Source organism: Nestor notabilis, unplaced genomic scaffold, assembly GCF_000696875.1.
Source record: "Nestor notabilis isolate BGI_N333 unplaced genomic scaffold, ASM69687v1 scaffold9547, whole genome shotgun sequence".
NCBI lineage: Eukaryota > Metazoa > Chordata > Aves > Psittaciformes > Psittacidae > Nestor > Nestor notabilis.
The window spans coordinates 51,653-74,231 of NW_009936916.1; the positions used below are offsets into that span (position 1 = coordinate 51,653).

A 22,579-nucleotide genomic window follows, 5' to 3' on the forward strand; every position below is an offset into this window, starting at 1 on the left:
AAGAACATTTTGTAGAGAATCCCTCCTCTAGGATCTCTAATATTTCAAAGAGTGGTATAGATTCTCTTACATCAGCTCAACAACTCCAGCAACAAAGCCATTTTTGAGTTACACATTCATGAAGGAAGTGAAATCAGGCCTATCTATTACAACTGAAAAATCTATACATATATAATGCACTTTTCCTGGGAGAAAACCCTCCCATCAAAAACTTGACTTGAGGGTGTTTTCAATGACATTAACATCCTGTTCTGCCATCCTGACTTCCGCGTTTGCGCACTGCCAGAGACGCTTCTGGAAGTTCCCACTAAGCAGGATTTAGAGAAAGGGATTAATGCTGCTGCTGGCATAGCTGAGGCAGATGGAGATGTAGCTTACATAGAAGGTCAGGGTTGGTTGAGAAACCTGAAGATTCATGAGCTGGATCACATAGAATGGGGCAGCGCTTACCACAAACATGCTGACTAGAGCAAGCACCATCTTAGTAAGCCTCAACATTCTTTGCCTGGAGATACCTGCGGCATAACAGCAAAAAAGAAAAAAAAAAAAAGGAAAAAAAAGGATCCCTAGCATGGAAAATGAAGATGGGAAAATGATGGCATGGACTGAGTGTACTAATGAATGGCTGTTATTTGAGACCAGATTCACCTACAGTGCAAGAAAAGGCCAGCTCTCAACAGCTTAATGTATTTTTGCTGCTTGTACATTATTCCTCCTTCTGATTAGGCTGAATTTGATTCTATAACACATACAGGAGCCACTTGAGAATAGTTTGCATATATTTGATGAAATACTGACAATTATTTACATTAAGAATGTTTACTCTTTTTCAACATGAGAGCTTTATAGCTTTGCATTCTTTTTCATCCATGACTACATCTTTTTGCTAGTATCTGGAAATATTCAGTTAAAACACAACTATCATGAGCTTAAAGGAGACTTAGAGCAAAGAAGCAAATGATCCTCCTGCCTGAGAAATTAAAAGCTACACTAAAATGGAAATCAGTTTCCTTTTTGACAGAAAATTAGTACAAGCAGAAGAGCTGCTGTCACAGAAACTGGGTAATTGCGTTTCATCTGTTCATGTGCCAATTTTCTTTTATTGCCTGAACTTCCCCATGCTGTGAACAGTGGCTAGGGATCCTTGTGGGGCCTGGAGTCCCCTTTCCACACAATGGGCAGTGCAGCCTGGAGACACTCAACCTGCAGCTCCCTGGGGCATGGTAGCTGGTACGAGATCTGGCACTCATGTTCTCCCAGAGTTTCCTAATCCCCAAACTAGGACCTTGGAGCCATGAAACCCCAGGTGACCTCCTGCAGCCAGAAGTACAGGGTTGGGTTATGCCCTTTTGACATCCTCAGATAAACTGAGAACTTCAGCCACAACTTTCTCCACAATGTGTCATCTAGGTTACCTTGCTTCTTCCCCTGAATCCCATCCCTAATTTGTTTCCTGGGAACATAATACAGTGTCTGAAGCACTGAAAATTACATGATGCAGTGCCTAAATGTTGTTTTAGGACTGTTCTTTTTGTCCTGTTACACATAAAACCTGCACCAGTCTGAGCAGAGCATTTTATATAGGAAGAAGCATGAATAATACTTTACCTTCCTGCTTGCTTGTTTTGCTGATACCTCTCCAATGTGTAACATAAAATGAAAATATAGCAAATAAAAATCAGTGATAAAGGAAAAAAGAAAGTTGTTACAGTAACATAAAGTGTATACCTGTAAAACAAAATGTAAGAAGAACAAAGAAGATGATTACACAAATACAGTCGCATAAATGTAAAAAAATATAAATGTAATTCTTCATAAAGTGGTCTCTGATTTGCCATTCTTGATTTAGAGATATATGGAGCTTGTTTTAGATAGCAGCAAGTACCTAGAACTGCAGGTACTTTTAAGAATTAAGTCTGTGTTCAGCATTTCTTGGAATATGGTTGACTACAAAAAGAAAACTACAAATGATACCTCTCAGCTTTGCAAATTCTTTACATGTGCACTTTTTCCAGCACCTGGATAATTAGTGAAAATTCTTGCAAACATTATGCAGGACATAGTCTGTTTAGTCTCCTGACATTTTGCTTGTCAGATAGTAGATCAATGATGATCATCTTCTGACCACAATCTTTTCAACCATTCTTGCACCATTAGTGTAATATAGTTGACATCATCTTTCCTACCTGGTTTGTTGGTATTTTGTTACAATTCAAGATATTTTACTTCTACTTATTCTTTATTAGGTGGAAAACTTCCATCAAAGAAGAGAATTAGATTGTTTTGTTATAATTTGTTCCTGACAAATAGACATAGTTTTTCTTGTTGCTGTACAGGTTGATATCTTAGTAATTTGTTAAACTTTCTGGTTATTGACACTCATTGTTTTTAACTCTGTCTACCCATTCATCCTCTGAGAGATGATGGACTAGACTGAATTCCCCAAATTCTTTCAAATCTGTTTTTCTCCTGTTTTCTCTGATTTCATTCAGGCTATTAAGGGCCTCATATCCTTCATAAGTTCTTGAAAATAATCAATCATATTTCAGGGATTGTTTTTACCCATAACTTAAGTCTTCAGCAGTGAATTTCATTGAACTTTGCTGACACTAAAATAGTTTATTTCTGTATTGTTACACATTTTTTCCCTTTTTCTGGTGCTCTGTAGTTAGAATTAATTCCATTACAAATCTGGTTCCAGTTCAATTGGAGGGGGTAAGAAGAAGGGAAGCTGGAACAAAAAAGACTCAGGTACACTCTTATAGGTTTTATCTGCATTAACAAGTGGTAAAAATGACTAGGGAAAATCTGTAGAGTGAAGTACTTGGTGCTTAGGACATGATGCACTATACTCATGTTACGGGGTTTAACATACCTTCCTTATCCAAATGAACAAGCTAATACAAAACCACCCACTATCAGCCAAAATTTACTCTCTGTTACATAAGGTTTCTAAAATTTTCTTTCATATCCTTTGCTAGTCATCACCCAAAAAGCTAGCTTGAATTCAACAAGTATTTTTTTCATTCCAGACTAATAGAAACCAAATTTTCTCTGCATGGCAGGCCAAGTGAATAATGCATGAAAAGACAGGATTTTCTGTAATTACTTTCTGAAATGGGAATGGAAAACAACAACAACAAAATTTTAGAAAGCAACCACTTCTCCAAACTGCTCCTCTGCCTTAATGTAGTGGATTGGATGTTTTTGTTTGGAAGATGATTCTTTAGCGGCAGGTCTTTGGATGATTTGTAGCCACGTCAGCTGTGGAAGTGTTCAAGATCAGGTTGGACAGGGCTTTGATCTACCCGGTCTAGTGGAAGGTGCCACTGTCTGTGGCAGGGGGGTTGGAACTAGGTGATCTTTAATGTCTCTTCCAACACAAACCATTCTATGATTCTTAGTAGGCAGATACCTGCTTGGCCATGAGATACTGGAAAGCTATATGTGCAAACTGAGGAGTGTTTAACCTCTTCTGTGATCTGTATCTTCTAAACATGACAGTCGGCTAGGTCAGAAAGGGTAATGAGATCCCATTTGCAAACAACAGTTACCTAAGTGCAGCAAGAGAAACAGATGTCCTTCTCTGTTACGTTTGTTGTGGGAGCTGTCTTGTTGAACTTAGTAATGCTGGGGCTGCCCTTATATTACCAATACAAACTGATTCAGTGATCTGAAAGACATAAGGCTCAGCTTCCACCTTTATTTCTATTTTATTCTCTTTCATCCATCTGTATGCCTGTCAGGGATGTCAAAGACAAAATAGGTGGTATCTTCAACACCAGCTGAAGACATGACCCCCTGAGCTTTGAAAGCTTACCAGAGAACATCATCAGGTGAGGTTAAACCAAAAGTGCAACTTTCCAAACCATCTTTGAACTTGATTACTTTTGAGTAGACCCACACAGGGAACATCCGAATAAGCGATGCCACCCATTAACATAAATTGATTCAAATTGTCTTTTATCTTGTTCTAGGATGGCTTAGATGAAATGGCTGGACAAGAGTGAGGTACCTGTAAAACCAGGTAATGGAACAATTTAATAGGAAAAAAAAAATATTTAGGTTAGTATTGTTGACCACAAAATAAAAATTCTAAGAATAAACATTGAAAAGGAAGGAAACCGCATTTTTTAAAAGGTTGTCTAGTACATCACGTCAGAATGGCTTTTATTCAACAATTCCCTTAACATTCAACAGGTATTGTTATAATTGATTATGCTTTCTGTCACAACATTATTTAATTAATATAACAGTTTTTAATAAACTATAGTAGATTAGCATGTGGGAGACAAATTTAAAAATTCAGACATACAAGAAGCAAGCAGAAACAAAATCTGAGATAAAGTTAGTTCTGGAAAAGGACTGGAGATAATTTAATACAGGTAAGACTGTTATTTAAAAAAAAATTTGAACATTCTGATATATTTGAGCTCTAGGAATGCTACAGTATTTTATAGTTGTGATTTAACTGTATAGTCTCCACGCAACCAAAGATACAACTGGAAGACTTTACAACCTTAGAAGTAACCTTCAATTAGCAGTAGCTTCTGATACAAAACAAATTCAACTTCTGTTTCATGACCTTCACATTTGTAAAATGTTAGGCTGAATGTTAATCTATCAGATCAAAATGGATTGAAGTGGGCAATCTCTGATCTGAAAGCAGATTATTAAATGCAACAATTCACATGTCAGTCATAAAAAAATTAAGAAAAGGATGTTAAAGGGGGGTGTTTTTTCCCTCTGTTTTTTTCAGGGGTGAGGAGGGTAGGCAGAAAGTCCCCTGCATGTGCTACACCTTTTCATTTCCACATAAGATCAGACTGCCTACTAACATGACCATTAATACTCAGTTTAACAACTTATTTTGGGCAAGAATAGTGTCAGATCATCTTTGAATAAATTCAGCAAAGGTAAAGAAACCTAACAATCAATTTCTTCCTTTCTCTTTCCATTCTTTGCACATGCAGAATCTGGCATACTGGGACCAGCTGCAGTTCTGGCCGAAAGCTACTGGGTGCAGACAGTAGGTGAGAGGCTGAAAGTTTCCATTGCTCTTGGTCTTGGTCCTGCTTTGAGGCTGTCAGACTTGCTGTGCTCTGCAAGGCAGATTGAAAGGAGCTGCTGCACTGCCCTGCAATGGCTTTGAGGTGATACAGGCACATGGACAACCAGAAACAAGCATCAACAGAGCTCACTTTGGTGCTGCATAGGCCAGCTGCCACAGATACAGTTCTCCTCGGCAAGGTCTCCTGGTGGAGACCTTGGCAGAGGGGTGATTCTCTTCACACTGCTGTCATCTCAAGAATATGATCAGTTTTGGTCCTCCCCCATGTGTGATGAGAGATCTACTGCTGAGATCCTAGCCCTGCTAGTGACATCTGTACTCATTGCCACCCAGGCTGAAGGTGAAGAGACTTATGGTTCTGCCTTGGCCCTGCGTCCACCAACTCATTCTCTATGACTGGGAAAAGGATAGGCGGAAGAACTCAACCTCTGGCAGCAGGGGCTGGTGTGTGAGTGAGGAGCCATAATATTGAAGAGAAATGGGGGAAATGTAACTTATGGAGAAAACTCAGTTCATCCATCTATCAATCTGTAATTGTTCAATTAATGACAACCAATACAGCTAAATTAAAGCTCTGAATGTCAACAATTTACCCAAAAAAGGAGGGAGGAAGTTTTCAGGGTTTTATTTCCTTTTTTTTTTTTAGTATCTATTTTGTCACCAACCTCTACAAAATAGATTAAAGATTTCATTCTGTCCTCTTCAGCTATATCACACATACCTTTTTTCATGTAAAATGCTGGAAGAGATTTAAATAGCAGCAGTGAAACAGCTCTCCTGTGCAAGTTAGATTGACTCGGTTTCTTTTAAAAAGACTGCAAACTCTGAATCATAGCCAGAGAAATCTTCTGAAACTGTAATTTTCTGAAGTTAACTGAAAATTAATGACTTGCTAGCTGCTATGAGCACGATAGATTACTCTGAATTTAAACAACACTTTGAAATAAATTTCTTGGTGATTGACCATTAGCAGCTTCTCTACCAAATTCTATCCTTTATTCTATCTCTACTCTACTCTACTCATGTCAGAGTACTTAAAACCTATATAACTGGAAAGGATAAAACTGAGAAATATTTAATTACTGGTGAGATTTTCACTGAATTTTAGTTTTTGTAGAGCAGAAAAAAATGACAGCTCAACAAAACAAAACAGTCCACGCTAGTGTAATATGGATGTTAAGATGGTTTCAGGTACTGCTTAGAAAGCACCCTTATTCAAAAGGGTTATAATCTACATGTGGAACTCCACAATGGTTGTGCACAGCTTATACAAGAAAGCTGATGTGGAAAGTACATCATTATTGCAGAAGACTTTTTTTCCCCAGAAACTAGTATTTTTGGAGTGTTCTGAAAAAGTGCCATTCTCTATCACTCTTAACCTATATGAGATCTAGAAATGACTCTGTGTCTATCAGTGAACAATTTATGTAGAAAAAACACAATAAAAGGAACAGTCTTCATAATAATGTGATTCCTTCTTTAAAGTACTTAATGAAAGAAAACTAGGTGTAGATATGTTTACTAGCCTGTGAGAATAAGCCGCCTGCAGCACCTCACTTGCTTTGTATTGTTGCCCTTGTGTCAACGAAGATCAGGAACCATTGCATAAGATGAAGAAAGATCCGTATTTTATGTCTTATTAGATTATTTTCAGTCTTACTCGAATATGAGTAAGAAATAGATTAATTATTCAAGCTTTGCAACAATCAAGTACTTTTCCTTAAATAAGGTTAAAGTAATGGCCATTATTGCTAGAATCAGCAAAAGGCTTTTCTGGCATATATCTTAAAAAGCTTTCTCTGATTTCATGCTGTTTTTCTCAATCCTTATGATAGTGACAGAAAGAACAGAAATCCTCTACTTTTGCAATGGTAGAACTACTTTGTTCCGTTCTTGGTACAGCTACCTCTCCTGTTTCACTGGCTGCCTCATGGAAATAGCTTCTGACACCGATACTGCTTACAGGATCTGTGTAATAGAGAGTAATTTACAGGCTTCTCAAGTTCTTAAAACTTGTGATTACTACTGCTTTCCACAAAATTTTGCCTCTTAGTCTCTGTGTAAGCACAGTGTACTATGTGTACTTTGAGCTTGCTTTCATTTTTTAGGTAGTGAAAACAACAACATGTCTGTGCAAAGTAAGGGAGCAATACTGCAAATCTTTCTAAAAATAGCAGCAAATATGTTTCCAAAATATGAATGCTGAAGAAAGTTACAGTGGACATTACAAACTGTGAATAAACTGTTAATTAAACAAAGTATTTGTGAGAAAATTGAAGTAATATGGAAATAGGATACGTCAGGGGAGCGCAGAAAAGTGACATTACTAGCTGACATGGAGAAAGAAGTGTGCCTAACTAGGCCCCTCTCTTCCCACTGGCTGCAAGGAAGGTGACAGGACGTAATATTCCATCCTGTGCTGTGCTCTTCATACACCCTACGATTCACCTTTTAGACATGCCTACTGCCTGCTATTAATGAGAGACTGAACTTTAGCTGGTACCTACAGTTGGATGATACAAAAAATCCTTAATGCTTTCATATGTTCCTCCTTACCAGGAAGGTATCAGTGAGATCCTCCTTTTGTTTCAATCTGCTTAAGCTTACAAGGTACCTAACCATGAAAACATTGTTTATTTGCTCTTTCATTAAGAGTCTGTAACTGTATTACACAAAGATTTTTGAGACAGGTTCACATGCACAGAGATTTATAATCAGAGTCTGTAGCTGATGGCATATAGTTACTTTAAGGGAAAAATCAAAATGAAAGAAGAGAAGATGTAATGGGGGAGCTCCAGACAAGCATCCTTCTCTGGGTCTCTTCTCCAGTGCAATACAAAGTTCCCTTTCTAACGTTTTTTCTGCAGTACCAACATAGTTTTCATCAGGACTCATTTCTTACTAGTTCCTCTTGCCTTTGAGGCTGTTGGTGTTGCTTTGCTGAGGCTGCAGACTGACTTGCTGTTAAGTTTTGGGCATGCATGTTTTTGGGTCCGCTAATATCAATCAGAAGCTTTGACCACAGGGTAGGAAAAGGGAGGGGAAGAAGGGGTGATTCTCACGCTGGTGGCAGTCACTTCCCATGAGAACCCACTGTAACAATGCTGTTGGGTTTGCAGGTGCAGGGCTGGGAGGATAACAGTACAAGATCCACAGCGTGGGAACAAGGGGAAAGTGCTGCCCCAGAGGTTCTGGGAAAGGCTGCCACGGTGGCTTGGGTGATTGTGCACAGAGCTGCCAACAGAAAGCCAGCTACAGAGCCTCAGAGAGAGGGCTGTTAGCATGCAAAAGGCTGAAGTTCTTAAGGCACCATATGACGTGTGGCTTAAGGGGTGATACTGCCTTTGCCCAAAGGAGCAGAGTGCAATGCAGCTCAAAGCTTATCAACAGTCAATGTAACTCATTCTGATAGCAGCTGCAGTCTACTGGTTATGAGACTAATGTATTTTTTAACGAAACTAACAGCATTAATGGTCATTGAAAATCATTAAGGGAAGGAATGGTGTGTGCAATGCCTGAGACAGGTACTGAATCCACACTTTCCAGCTCCAGAGGTGCCTGTCACTGCCTATGTGTTGGCTGACCCTGGCTCTTTTTACTGTGTAGACATTGTTTTCCTGGATACACAGCTGAATTTTCTCCCAAAAGAAAAGCACAGTTTACTAACGATGCCTTAAAATCTGGCCTGCATATAAGTGTATTTCCCTAAGTATTGTAAGATGAGTTTCCACACTTTCTAGATCAATTATTTTTCTGGATATTTTCATATAATGATATGTTAATATAAAAGATAATTTACCCAGGTTTCTAATTCTGATTTTTTATATTCAGCTGAGCAAAGGGAAAAAAAAAATCATTTAATGAATTTAGAGATGCAAAGGAAATAATTAGGGTGGATGGAATGAAGACACCACCACCACAAATTCAATTCAACATAAATGATGTTTTTTTCTTGTTAGAATTTGAACTTATTCCAGCCTGCCAATATTCTTATTCACTCTTCCCCAGACAGTAAGAAATTAATCTCACCCTACACACTTATCAAGCAGCTTTTGTCTTCATTCCTTTGCAGCAGTGGGTTCCTATTGGTTATTTTAGTTGGGATGTAATTTTTAATCTTGCATATTGTCCAATGATAAATTTGTGAAATTCTATGAGTGGTGCATTTCAGAAAACGTGCTGGTTTTCAAATAAGGGGTAATTTACACTTCAAACACAGAGTGGAACTTGAAGGCAGACATATGCCCTCATCTGACAAAGTAATTATCAGTAGTGAAAGAGTCTTTTATTGGAAAAAGTCTGAAGAATACTTACCTGAAACAAACAATGGGAGTGTCTGAGCAGCATCTCTGACACAGATTGCTGGAGAAGGAGGCGGTGATGGTGCCTGCTTGTCTGTCGAAAAGTTCAAGGCATCAGGTATTGGGTGCCTGTTACCCATGCCTATTACCACATTTCTTTCTGCCTTTCTGCCAAACTTGCTGTTTACAACGCTGCCTGGAGGAACATCTATAAGACCAACCATCACCATAGTACATGGTATGACTGTGAAGGCCAAGGTGACAATTTGAAAGAGAAAGTATTTAATGAGAGCATGCACTCCTAGTTAATGTTGTAACTAACTGCATGTCACCTTGTCTGATTTCTAGCAAAGCCATAAACGTGGTCACACTTTTGTTGTGTGCATAGGACAAGGAGAGGGGAAATAAGTCTTAGAACTTGGATTTTTTCCCACTTTTTTTCTTCCCGCCTCTGGACATATCTTAACCTATAATATTTGATGTCCTACGGTCTAACATTGTCACAACATAGTATACTGACACTATTATTATTATTGATACCAGTAATTAGCATAAATTATCTGTTTGATGGTAATTATTAATGAACATTTATTTATAATAACATATAATAGCATATAATAGATAATTATAATAATTAGCATAATTAATTATGAATCGGCTTAAAATGTACCCTTGTTAGGATTGCCCCAAGAGGCAGCAAAGTGTACTACATTCAAAGGCAAGCGGGCTGCTCAGGAGACTGAGCTTTTAAAAGGCTTTTATGTTTTCCTCAAGCTGAGGTGTTTGTGATTGCATGTGAAGTGAAGCAAAGAGTGAAAGAAAAAGGAGTGTGAAGAATGAGTAAATGGATTAGTCCATGGCAAATCCAGTGGTTCTGGTTATAAATAACTGAAAGCCCATGACTTTCATAGAGACATGGCCCCACCCTACCAGTGATACTGCCTTGGTAAATTTTAATTTCTTAGAGCAACATTACAACAATGGGCAAGCCAGGAACACATTTTCTCATGCCTGTCAGTCTCGGCTGCTGCAAACACTTGGAACACCTGCCTGTTTCTTCTCAGCCGTCACAGAGCTACTTACTCCAGATTTATCTTCCCAGCTCCACTTCTCCACTTATGTAGCTGAGGCCTTAAAGGGATAGGCTAAATAAATATTTATGCAAGCCTCAAATTTGACTGGTACCCTATGTAACTCTTGGATTTCAGGAGCTTGCTCAGGGTCCTTTTCCCATGCACAGAGGCACTTTGGAAACAGGATATTCACAAAAAGCAATTATTTATTGGCTATTACAGTAGGCAACAGACTAACAAGATCCTAGGCTAAATCTTAGAACTCTTATCATCCCTGTATGGCACCCTTGAGTCTTTGCTGTATAGCTGTCAATGGGAGCGAAGTGTCATCTTCAGACTCCCTGATTTTTGTTGGTATTTTATACTTTGTACCAGTGTTTCTCTTCTTGAAACTTTGAACTGCTAGCTGTCTCTGCCTCAACAATCTTTTTTCTGGCTTCAATCTATCTTAACTTTCTTAGCACACATGGATCTACTGGAGGTATTTTTGCACAGCTTAACATTTAACAACTTTCTCAGAAGACTGAGACATGATTATATAGCTGTGCCATACCAAAAGTACGCCTTGGACCACAGGCAACTGGACCCCTATCAAGAAGATCACATCTTTTCTTATAATCAAAGTTTGTAGAAGAAGTAGTCAGCAGCAGATACATTTGGTAAGAAAGGACCAAAACAGTGGCATTTTCCTGTGACATGCTCCAGGGAACTCGTGCTAAAAGGAATGAGATGTGCTTCACAGCATCTTGTCACAGAAAGAAAGTCCAGCTTAGGCTTTACCAGCTGCATCTTGTGTGCCATGAAGGAATAAGGGATGATGTGACTTCTCAATGGTCATCAGTTATTTTGAATATGTAATTCTTGGCTTTCTTTTAAAAATGTCATAGACCAAAGTGTTCTTTCGACATTTTAAAGAAGTCACTAACATTGCTAATTGCAGTGTTCATCTTCAGTTAAGGTCAAGCGGCTTATGGAATGTTCCAAGAAGCAACATTTATGTGGGACATTATACTGGGTCCCATCTCACTATCTCTCCTGTCTCACCAGAGACTGCAACACAACATAAAAGTATATCAATATTTGGGCTTGAGGAGATGCTGTCTGCACTGTACACAGTTCTGATTTCGCTTGGGCTAGATTTGCATTCTAATATTTTTCTTGAACAGTCAGATTTACTCTTCATGTACATGGGGGATTAAAATTACTGTCTATGTGTGCCCATGTGCATAATTGCCCAGGGAACAGGTGCTGGGAGCTGCTTCTTATGAAAGTTTCTTTTAACCAACAGGTGAAAGTTGTTCCAATTTTTCATCCAAATATAATTTATGTAATGTCTGCCTGTGGCATAAACATGAATCTGTATTAAAAAGATATGTTTAATGACAGTTTAGGGAACTTTCTCAGAAATTTTTATATACTTACTCAACTTGCATAGTACAGCTTTTTTTCTTTTCTTTTTTTTTTTTTTTATTTCATATGAAAATGAGTAATGGAAAGTAAACTTTTATACATTGTACTCCTCATAAATTTACCCCTAAAGCTCCATGGAGAGAACAGCTGGTTTTGCCACTTCTTAAGATCTTATAAAGAAATCTGATTTGCAAAAAGAAGTGCTGAAATAATAAACTTTCTATTGGAACATTGTGTAACATAGTTCACTCTTATTATGAAGCAGAGGATTTGTAGGAATAAACCCACTATCTACCAATATGACAGATATTAATTTGCATGTGGTAGTTATTTTGTTCGGCTTAAGCTTCTTTTGGAAGTGCCTTCCCAGGTAAAACATAGCAACAAACAATCTGGGAGCCTCTCACCTGAAAAATCTTTGTCTCTGTCCTGGGTTCAGCTACAGCAGTCATTTTTTCTCCTTCTTAGTAGCTGGTGCAGTGCTGTGTTTTTGACTTTCAGTCTGGGAACAATGCTGATAACACCGATGTTTTTAGTTGTTGCTCAGTAATGTTTACTCTGACCAAGGACTTTCTCAGTCTCATGCTTTGCCAGAGAGGAGGGGAAGCCAGGAGGAAGCAGAGGCAGGACACCTGACCCAAACTGGCCAAAGGGGTATTCCATACCACAGCACGTCATGCCCAGTATATAAACTGGGGGGAGTTACCCGGAAGGCCCAGATCACTGCTCGGGTCAGGCTGGGTATCGGTCGGCGGGTGGTGAGCGGTTGTGTCCTTTTCCCTTGTTATTCCTCTTATCATTATTATTGGTAGCAGTAGTGGTTTGTATTATACCTTAGTTACTGGAGAGCTGTTATCTCAACCCGTGGGAGTTACATTCCTTTGATTCTCCTCCCCATCCCTCCGGGAGCGGGGGGAGGAAGGAAAAGGGGGGGAGTGAGCGAGCGGCTGCGTGGTTCCAAGTTGCCGGCTGGGTTTGAACCACGACAGTCTCTCTTGGCTATATTGTCATAATTGGTATTAGTAGATATTAGGTATTGGTATTAGAAGAGAAACAATTTGAAGACCTTTCCCTAGGCAAGTGTATTTGAGATAGAAAAACTTAGCTCAAAATAGAAAAGAAAGCACAGGCTTACTCTCAGTAATTTGGAAAAAAACCAACGTCCATTTTAAGACATGGCTTTAGTTGGGACAGAAACTACTTTTTATACTAGGTTTTGATGTTCTGCCTTAATACTTACTGTCTTTTGCATAAAAGTTTTTCTCTAAGCAGCAAGATTACAGATACTGCTAAGTGTAAATTCTTCAGGAATATAGGAAAAGACTGGCATTTGTCACAGTATTTATATGCTAATATTATAAGAGAGTTTTAAAAATCGAACTTCAAAGGAACTGATAATTTCTTGACTCTCTTTTTAATTGCATGTCAACCAAATAAGACTTCTAAGATTATGCATTAATGTAGCCATATTTAATCTGTTTCAAAATTATTTATAACTTTCAATTTCTACTTTCTGCTTTCTGATAATTTTTCTCTCCCTCTTTTTAGTGACAACATTCCACTTCCAAGGAAGCGTCCTGTCTCATATGCTACAAGTTCAATAGCAAGTGTCCTTCCCATCGACTCTATTTAACCTAGATTCTTCTTAATGACTGACCAGTGCCTTGTGCTACTCAGGATAGTTTGTCTTTTTTCCTTCATGCTCTTTCTGATTTATGAAAGAAGACTTCTTTGATCCAAAGTGGACTTTTCTTTCCTGAATTCAATGACCTTTTCCTTAGGATCAAGATCATACAGAAGCTGTTTTTAAAATGTGTATAGTTAACAATAAAAGCTAAAATTCTTGTCATACTCTTACTGCATTTTAATAATAGTTTTAACAAATAACAGATACACTAGGTTTCTGCAGTCTGCCTAGAAACCAATTTTTTATCTTAAATGTGAATGGTTAAAACAAATTTTAGTTTAGTGGCATTAAGCCTTTACTAGAAGTTGTGCCTCCAAAGATAAGCCCTAGAGTAGTAACACTGTGTGGTGACTAGGATCCCTTAAGGGCTTGTGCATAGCATGATTTCTGCCACCTCTCCAACATCAGAAAATGATTCTTCCAGTTTTCAAAAAATCATTAACCATGACTGATGGTATTTTTCATTCTTTTTAGTTACTACAGCTTTGCATAAACACAATCAGATATTATTGTCCTGGGGTACAGAATGAAAATGTGAAACCATATACCTGTCCAAACTCATTGTGGTCATAATGGCACTGCATGTAAACTGGTTACATGTGTCCGGGGAGGTAATGATGGTGTGAAGAGGGCTGCCAAAAATCTACTCGCCTCCATGTGCCCACTGGTGAATGAGAAAGGGCATGTCAATGATATGAACTGAATCTGCTATAGCTAGATTGCAGATGTAGATATCTGGTATAGTTTGTCAACCCAAAGATATTTCAAATTAAATACTTCAGGCTCAAGAAAAAGATATCATTCATAATTTTGCTTTCCAGTGAGGTCAAATGGCTATTTATTTTATTAACAACTGCACAATTATCCATATTGTGCTTTGAAAACCATAAAGTGTTCAAAATAAAGACAGGTCTGAGGGACATAGGAACTCTAGAAATATAAGCCTAGTATAAACAGGAAGAGAGATCAGAGCCTTCTTGCAAGGCAGCTGACCCAAGGCTGAATCTGCTTAAAGATGCATACAGGGGATTCTTGAATGCTTAAGGTAAAAACGGAACTGCTGAAAGATGAATGATCCACTGGGAAAAGAATAAGCATGAAATCAAATATTCGAAGATAGTCTTGTGAAGTTTATACATACACAGGGAATGCAACTGAGCTAAAACTGCATGCAGAGTTTTCATCTAAGTACTAGAGTTTGGCTTTGCTAGTTTCATAATGTCTATATTGCATAGCTTTTTTGTGATATATGTGCTTTTCTAGATTCCTTTACCAAAATGTAATCCTTAGTACATAGAATCATAGAATACATCCCCTGATTTAGGCTTGGACAAATGCTATGTATGCAGATGAAATAATTCCTGACTTTAAATTGCCTTCTATACAAATTAAGGAGCACAAAACATCTTTGAAAATCACTGATATTTGTAAAATATTTTTTTAATGGCAGGATTTTTTATTAAAAAGGTCCTTATCCACAATCTCCATATAGGAATCACCCTGTCTAAGCTCACTTACAGATTAGATGTCTAGTCTAAGCTATTTGTCTATGCTCCCTCTCAGTATCTCTAATCAGATTTTTTTTTCAGCCTACTACAAAGTACCAGTTTATTTGTCATTCTTAGGGGGAGGCACAGAAGAACCTGCAGCTGGGAGAACTCCACCTGGCCACCCACAGACCACAGCCAGAAATCCAACTCTATGGCCATCATTTCCTAAAAGGGCCTGTCATATTTTTCATGTTGCCTTCATTGCATGCTTCGAGATATGAAATAACTACGTTTCCAAAGAAACAGATTTAAGCTAGAGGGAATGAGCCAGATAAACGTATTTTTTTTTCAAGCATTTTTAATAAATTACAAAGTATGATTCACTGTCATCTGGTTATGATACAGAAACTAAAACCAGACATCCATAAAGTATATCTGCTGGCACTAATGACTAGACTTTGTGGAGAAAATGACACATGTGTGATCTTTTTTCTCCAGTGCCTTTAGCTTTGTGAGCATTGAAGGATGCAAAATCTCCAGGAAAAGAAAAGCTCCAAACTGTGTTTTCTGCAAAGTGTCAAATGGCACCATTATGATTAAACACACAGGTTTCAAAGCATCTGAAAACTACCTGTACATGTAGTTTTACAAAAAAGTTAAATTGGTCCTTTTCTGCTTTATTTTATTCACATATATAGGATAAATCATACTTTATTGGAAACTACTTCTGGACTCAGAATGAGAATCTCAGATTCTAAACTTGCACACTTTGTGCTTGTTGGGGTATAATCCCAACAGACAACTAAGCACCAGACAGCTGTTTGCTCACTCCTCTCTCTGCCCCGCAGGATGGGGAAGAGAATTGGAAGGGTGAAAGTGAGAAAACTCGTGGGTTGAGATATGAACAGTTCATTGAAATAACATAAAATACCATTACTACTACTAACTCTTAATGAATAGGAAAATAACAAGAGAGAGAAATAAAACTCAAGAAAACCAAGTGGTGCAAATGAAAACTACTACTCACCACGAACCAACCAATGCACAGCCAGTCCCTGAGCAGTGGCCCCCTTGCCAACCTTTCCCCAGCTTTATATGCTGAGCATGACACCATATTGTCTGGGATACCCCTTTGGTCAGTTGGGGTCAGCTGTCCCAGCTGTGTCCCCTCAGAACTCCTTGTGCACCCCCAGCCTACTCACTGGCATGGTGGTATGAGGAGGCCTTGACTCTCTGTAGCACTGCTCAGCAATAATGAAAATATCCACAAATCCAAAACTTACCCCAAAACATATCCCCCACACATAGAATTAGAAGAGCTCACTTGTTTGCTCTGAACCTCATCAGATATTTCCATGGTTTATCTACTGCATTACAAGAGCAGAATACTTTAATGGATTGGGATTTGAATTATCCAAATTCATTAAAAGAAGAAGTGTTGAGCAGACATGACAACATAATAATCTATATACTGGCTGTCATTCCAGCAACAACGTCAAGGAACTTGACAAGTGCATAACGTGTTGTCATCAGTCATTATTTATGCCCGCTGACGGCATATGTGCTATCATGAGAACTTACTTATACCCTCCTGGACAGAAAGTCTTCATTAACTAAAAGCTTAAGTGTTAATTTGGATGTGTTGGTCAAAGACAAAAGTATTTATAGGCATCATACCTTTAAAAACACAAGCACATACCTTTTCTTCAAATAGAAAAGGATAAAATGGCATTCCTTTTGGGCTATGTCTGCAATGGCAAGTAGAACCAGCTTTAAAGTCATCCTTCCACCTAGGCCTCTCCTCCCCTACAAAATCTAACCATATGCAGCAAACCAGCTTGGCTTGGAGGGAGCTTTTTAAAATTTCTATCTCTGGCATTAATTATAGTCCACTTCCCTTCTGCTCCCACTTCGAGTTTACCTAGATTCTCGGTTCCTAACAAGACCATGCCCAACAACAGCAGTCCTATACCTACTTGACACTACTTTGTAGTCCTTTTGTGCTGGTAAGCATGTACTGTGCTTTCTCTTGGATCTTTTCTGTGCATGTTATTTTCTTGTAGTAGCTGAAAAAACATCTCAATATTTATGAGGAAAGAGTTGTGCTATCTTTTCTCCTTTTAACTGACAGTGGGATTCTTTTAAGCTAATTTTGTCCATTTGAAATTTAGACCTCTGATGCCTCCAAGTGTTCTTGGCTTCTACAATCACTGCAGAGAAATAGAACTCTGGGGGAAGTTTATCATGGCAAAGATGATATGTACTACACTCAGTAGTGTCTTTCTATGGAGACACCCTGATGACTGGGTTGAGGAATCAAAGTTAGGCTGGAAAAATTCTGCTCACATCTGTACAATTGGATAAGGCTTATAAAATCTTGCGAGACTGGATCTTGCTCAGTACCTGTTATGAAAAACTGCACAAAGAAATGGCAGCCATTTCTGTTCTACACCTCTGTCTCTGTGCCTTTCCTCATTTAAATGTATCTAGAAATGAATGCTTCCAAGTAATTCAACTATCTAATTTGTTGTTGTATAGCAACATTATCTAATGTTTAGCTTTACATTAACAATGCTACAGAAGTTTGTCCAAGATATTCTGGTCCAAAAATATATTACTCTTTAACTGAATCTCACAGTCAAGCCAGATAACATCACTTAGAGACATATGCGTTGCTGTGCCAACTGTCATCATGGGAAGTCCCACACCTCTAACATCATCTTGTTTTTGTTTTATTTCTGAAACAGATCTAAAACAGAATCATAGAAATCAGAGTAAACTGACAGGATGCTGTCTCAGTGCAGAGACACTTAGCTCCCCATCTGAGTGATGAATAAAGAACAGAGGAGTTGAGATATGTTGTAGGGCACTAAGTATGTTTTTTAACATGCTGGGTTTTTGTTTTTTTTGCTAGATTTAGGAAAAGCAGGCACCCAAGATTGGAAGAGATAACCCTTGTCGCAGAACTGAGTTGTCGGCTGTCACAGGCAACAAGATCAGAAAAGGCCTCCTCATAAGAGGGTAATTGCAGTTCAGAAATGATGATTTTACTTCCATTACTCCTACTGAAGGTTACCACAGGACATCACCATTCTGGAAGTGTATAAATCACCTTCCAGTTAACAACCTTTAATACCTACTCACTGCAGTCTACCCAGTTGCTCTTGTACCAGTTTTGGCCTTTAGTTTAAACAGCTCTTTACCCTTTCTGCTGTATTTGATCCTGATTTACAGAGAGCAAACACACACTTCTGTGTCTGTTTTTTTTCTTATTTTAGCAAATTTAGGTGAATTTTCATAGTTCTCTGTTCTTCTGGTTCTAGTAATTGTTCTTTTCTGTTCTTATTTGAGACTGAATATCTCATCTTTCCTGGAAACAGCTGGTGAGAGTTGTGTTTCAGGCCCTTCAGGATGGTCTGAGTATGTATTTTCAGGCCTGGAGAATGGTGTTAACATTTTCCTCTTTCCCCTGGAAGAGGAGAGCCTTACATGTATTACAGCTGTGTGTGCTTCTCACACAGCTTTAGCCTTTGACAGCCCACAGCAATCCCAGGAGCTTTTCCTTTGTTGTTTTCTAACTGACAGCAGTGCTTCCTATTTATAAAAAATACTACTAAAAAAAAATATTCCATGTCTTTGTGCTATTAAATGTTACTGCATTTCTATTGCTCTAGTCCGTCCTCTATTCTTTATCTGTTTCTTTCTGTATGACAGTCTTATACTTCTCCACATCAGCCACATCTCGCCAGTGTATGTTATTAGGAATACTACTGACACATTCCTACACTTTACCCCAAGTCTTTGAAGGAAAATATGAAATCTGGCTGGCCCCACAACCAGTCCTTGAAAGTTCCATGTTAACCTATTTACTTCTGAAAATCTTTTCAGGAAACTTGTTTGTCATCAACATCACCTAGTACGATCCACACTTTAGCAATTTTTTTCTCATGTTGTAATTCTTGAACTCACTAGATTGTTCTTTTGCTGACTTAATGAATCCCAATGGGATAGCATACAAAACCTGATAACATAAAATCTCTGATCTGGATAGAGTAGCTGTTATAGTGGTTTCAAAAATTTTCTGCTGCTGACTCTATACTCAGTTGTAAATACACCCTTACCAGCTGAGGAGTCAGAATGCAAGTAATAAGTGTTGCCACACTTATTTGCAATCTCTGTTTTAGGACATGCTATTTTACCACTTGCTATTAGTTACCTTAATAAGAATCAGTTTGATCTGAAAAGACATACTTATAGATAATTGAAATTAATTTGATGCTCTTTTCTGTAACATGCAATTTCTTGAAAATGTGAAGTCAGGCTAATGGAGCTAATTGGGGTTGTCTCTATTGCATTTTCCCCCTCCACACAAAAGCAGCCTCTCTCCCAGCAGCTGGCCCAGCAAAGTCAGTAGGCTTACATGGAAGTACTTGCTAACAGAATTGTGATTTTAAGGACCAGTTTTTCTAGGTTGCTGGGATGAAGATTATTGGTTACTTATGGCTGACACTGAACTCTTGCAGCATTTTCTTCATCCTTTTCATATTAATTAAACAGCACTGTATCTCAACTCCTATTACTCCCTAGAAATGAAATTCACTCACACAAGGAGGGCCAGCCAAAAGTCATTGAGTTAGTAATTTTTATATTAAATCTCACTGCATAGGCATATATTACATGTAAGTTCATTAGGACTTTTAGTTATTTTCTCTGAGCAAGCTGCAGATTGTATCAGTTTAATTCAAACTTTAAAATGTTTGTGCCTAACTGGCAGACTTGCAAACAAATCTGAGGAACTGAAATTCCAAGGTTTGTTCTTTATCATCTTCTACCCTGAGTAAAGGATTTACTACTGGAAAGTAAATAACTTTCTACTTAGAAAGATAATCTAGTTTATTTCTGTCTTAAAAGAATTAACTCTGTAATGCAAACAAAATTAAAATGTATTAATTTTAATGAAATGAGAAAATGTGATCAATAATGGAGAAGACACCGCTCTGAACCAGAGCCATTGAGCAGAATTCAGTCTATCTAGTGGAAGATGAGAATCTGACACAGTTATTTTTCAAAATATAGCTACATTTTAAATGTATATTTATCTACAGAGTCTGAGGCTTGTGGCTGTCTTTTAGTGTTGGTAACTACCACACTAACTTTTTAATACACTATTTAAATTCTTTTCCTGTGTACAAACATTCATGCCCATAAATTTCAATGCTTATAATTTTCTCAAGCAAACACAGTTTAAATAATTTTTTTTTCCCAAGTCATTGTTTCTGTCTATTCCCACTGTCTCTCACATGTTTATTTAAGTTAGACAAAGGCTTTTCACCAGGGAAAAAAAATCTTTGCTCCTTCTCAGTTTCCTTCCATTCTATTATTTTCAAGACATTATAACTAATTTTTAGAAACTCAAGGATTTCTTTTTTCCTTTCCATTCATTCATACATTTAAAAAGTCATATAGCCATTATGTTCACTTCAGACATACTGTTTCCACATTTGTTCTCTCTGCATTCAGAATATGAGCTACAGTGTTCTTGAGTGTACCACGCACTAGATTTCTGGTAGTTTCAAGGGAAGTTTACTAAAGCTCAGGGGCTGACAAACACTTAGTACTAGGTTAGCCTTTGGAAATCTTTCCTTTAAAAGCACAGTATGTAGGGCTGGAGTCCACCTATTAATCTTTGTAAAGTGTCATGCATATTAGCCTTATGCTGTCACAATTTATGTTAAATTTGCATCTCAGATAAAAGACACCTTTTCAAGATACATGCTTATGGATTTAAAGTTTGTGGCAACATCAGCCATTCTTTATTTTATAAATATATATAAAATAAATCTCTTGTTAAAATTAAGAGACTAGAAGGTATTTTCCTGCATAAACAATGTTGTGTCAGATCTTATGGCACAAAAAACTTCAGCAACTTCAGTAATTTTACCTTATCAGTATACATCGAAAATATTTTGAGATATTAATTCCTGCCACGTAAGAATCCTGGACGAGCACTAAGGCCATGTTTCCAGAAGTAAGGTGATGGAAAAAAGCTATGAGTTCTAGGAAGCTGCTGTAAATGAGCAGAAAATAGATAGAGCTCTATTACCAAAATAGTGAGGTACAGGAGCAGTTTTCAAAGGAGAAAAAGACTGCATTTCAACTGATCTTGAAAGAATTCTGTAAAACATTATAATGCCAGGCTAGTATCATAACTAAAGTTGAAAGGTTAGTCTAGCTTTTACATGTGCTAATGAGAAGATTGCTGCCAGTTATAACAGGAACTATGAAAGAAGGCACGTATTTTGGTTTCCTTGAATGTTTTTGAAGTCACTCATGCACTGAAGTGCTATCTCATAGAGGAAAAGGCTAAGAAGACATAAATTACTGCTATCTATAGTCATGATTTAATTTGTTTTAATGAGAAGTAAATGTTAATGACTAAACAGAGCATGAAAGACTTGCTGCCCTTGTCTGTGCTGGGCAATTACTTCATTCATGCAGTCACAATTTATTTTTTTAGCAGTAAATCTTATTAAAAAATGTATTTGATTCCATACCTTATTATTGTGCACACAATGAGGATGTTTCCAACTAAGTCTGTTGAACAGATAATCCCAAACAGAGAGGGAAGGATAATTGCCTCTACAGCACCTATCACCTGGCAATGGTGCCATCCACTCCAAGATCTGTTAAACAAGCCTGGTGTACCATTCTGACAGGAATGCTGAAATTCACTCATTCTTCAATGACTTTAGGACTTAATTCTGTAATAGCAAGAGAAAATAAATTATTTGTGAACTAATAATTTGAACATCATTAGTTAAGCCTGGTATCTTAAGTGTTCATTACTGCTTAACGATTATCTGAATTTCATAAAAACCTTTCACACAAAGATTTTGTACATTCAGGATTATACATAAAAGACCTGTTTGATATTGTTTTCAAAATGATATCTGTGATGTAATAAGTCTGTTACAATTTAAAAAAGTTTTTAATCAGCAAGGATACACCATTTTAGTCTCACTGTGTTTATTCTACTTTTAGAAGGTCAACTGTCCACTTTTTCTTTTGGCTGGGGTCGTCCCAATAGACAAGAATTTGAACCACAAGCCACCAGTGTGCCCTTGAAGGCACAATGGCATCCAATGCTACACCAGGCAGAGCATTTCAGTAAATACAGTATCTTAAAGCAAAATTGTGGCCCGAGATGAAGCACAAAATTCCTTTATATATTATAAAATTCTCTTACACATTTGAGAATAATATCACCCTTTTACCAGATCTTAGTCTTTACTAGGTGATGATGAGCTGATGCTTTTCAACAGCATCGAATTAACAGTGTTCTGCTGTTCAAGACACAAAGAAGGCAGTGAGCAATAAATATTTAATTTACTTGCTGGAACCAGGGGGTCCAGGAAGCTACCAGAAACAGGAAAAATTAGCGAAAATTAAATGCGAAAAATACAAAGAGGGAGGTAATTTTTACACTTGCACTTTTATACTTAACTCAAAGACCACCAAAACCTTTACAAACTTTCACAGCAAAGCCA

At 37.7% G+C, this 22,579-nt stretch overlaps 1 protein-coding gene across 1 annotated transcript; it reads right to left on the reverse strand.

The window, feature by feature from the left end:
- Positions 1-204: 204 nt before the first annotated feature.
- MCHR2 (melanin-concentrating hormone receptor 2) lies at positions 205-21,768 on the reverse strand. Its single transcript, XM_010018580.1, is given in 5 exon segments — positions 205-515; positions 1,604-1,728; positions 3,821-4,015; positions 14,091-14,292; positions 21,579-21,768. Coding segments are annotated over 5 exon segments (1,023 nt in total).
- Between the last annotated feature and the right edge of the window lie 811 nt (positions 21,769-22,579).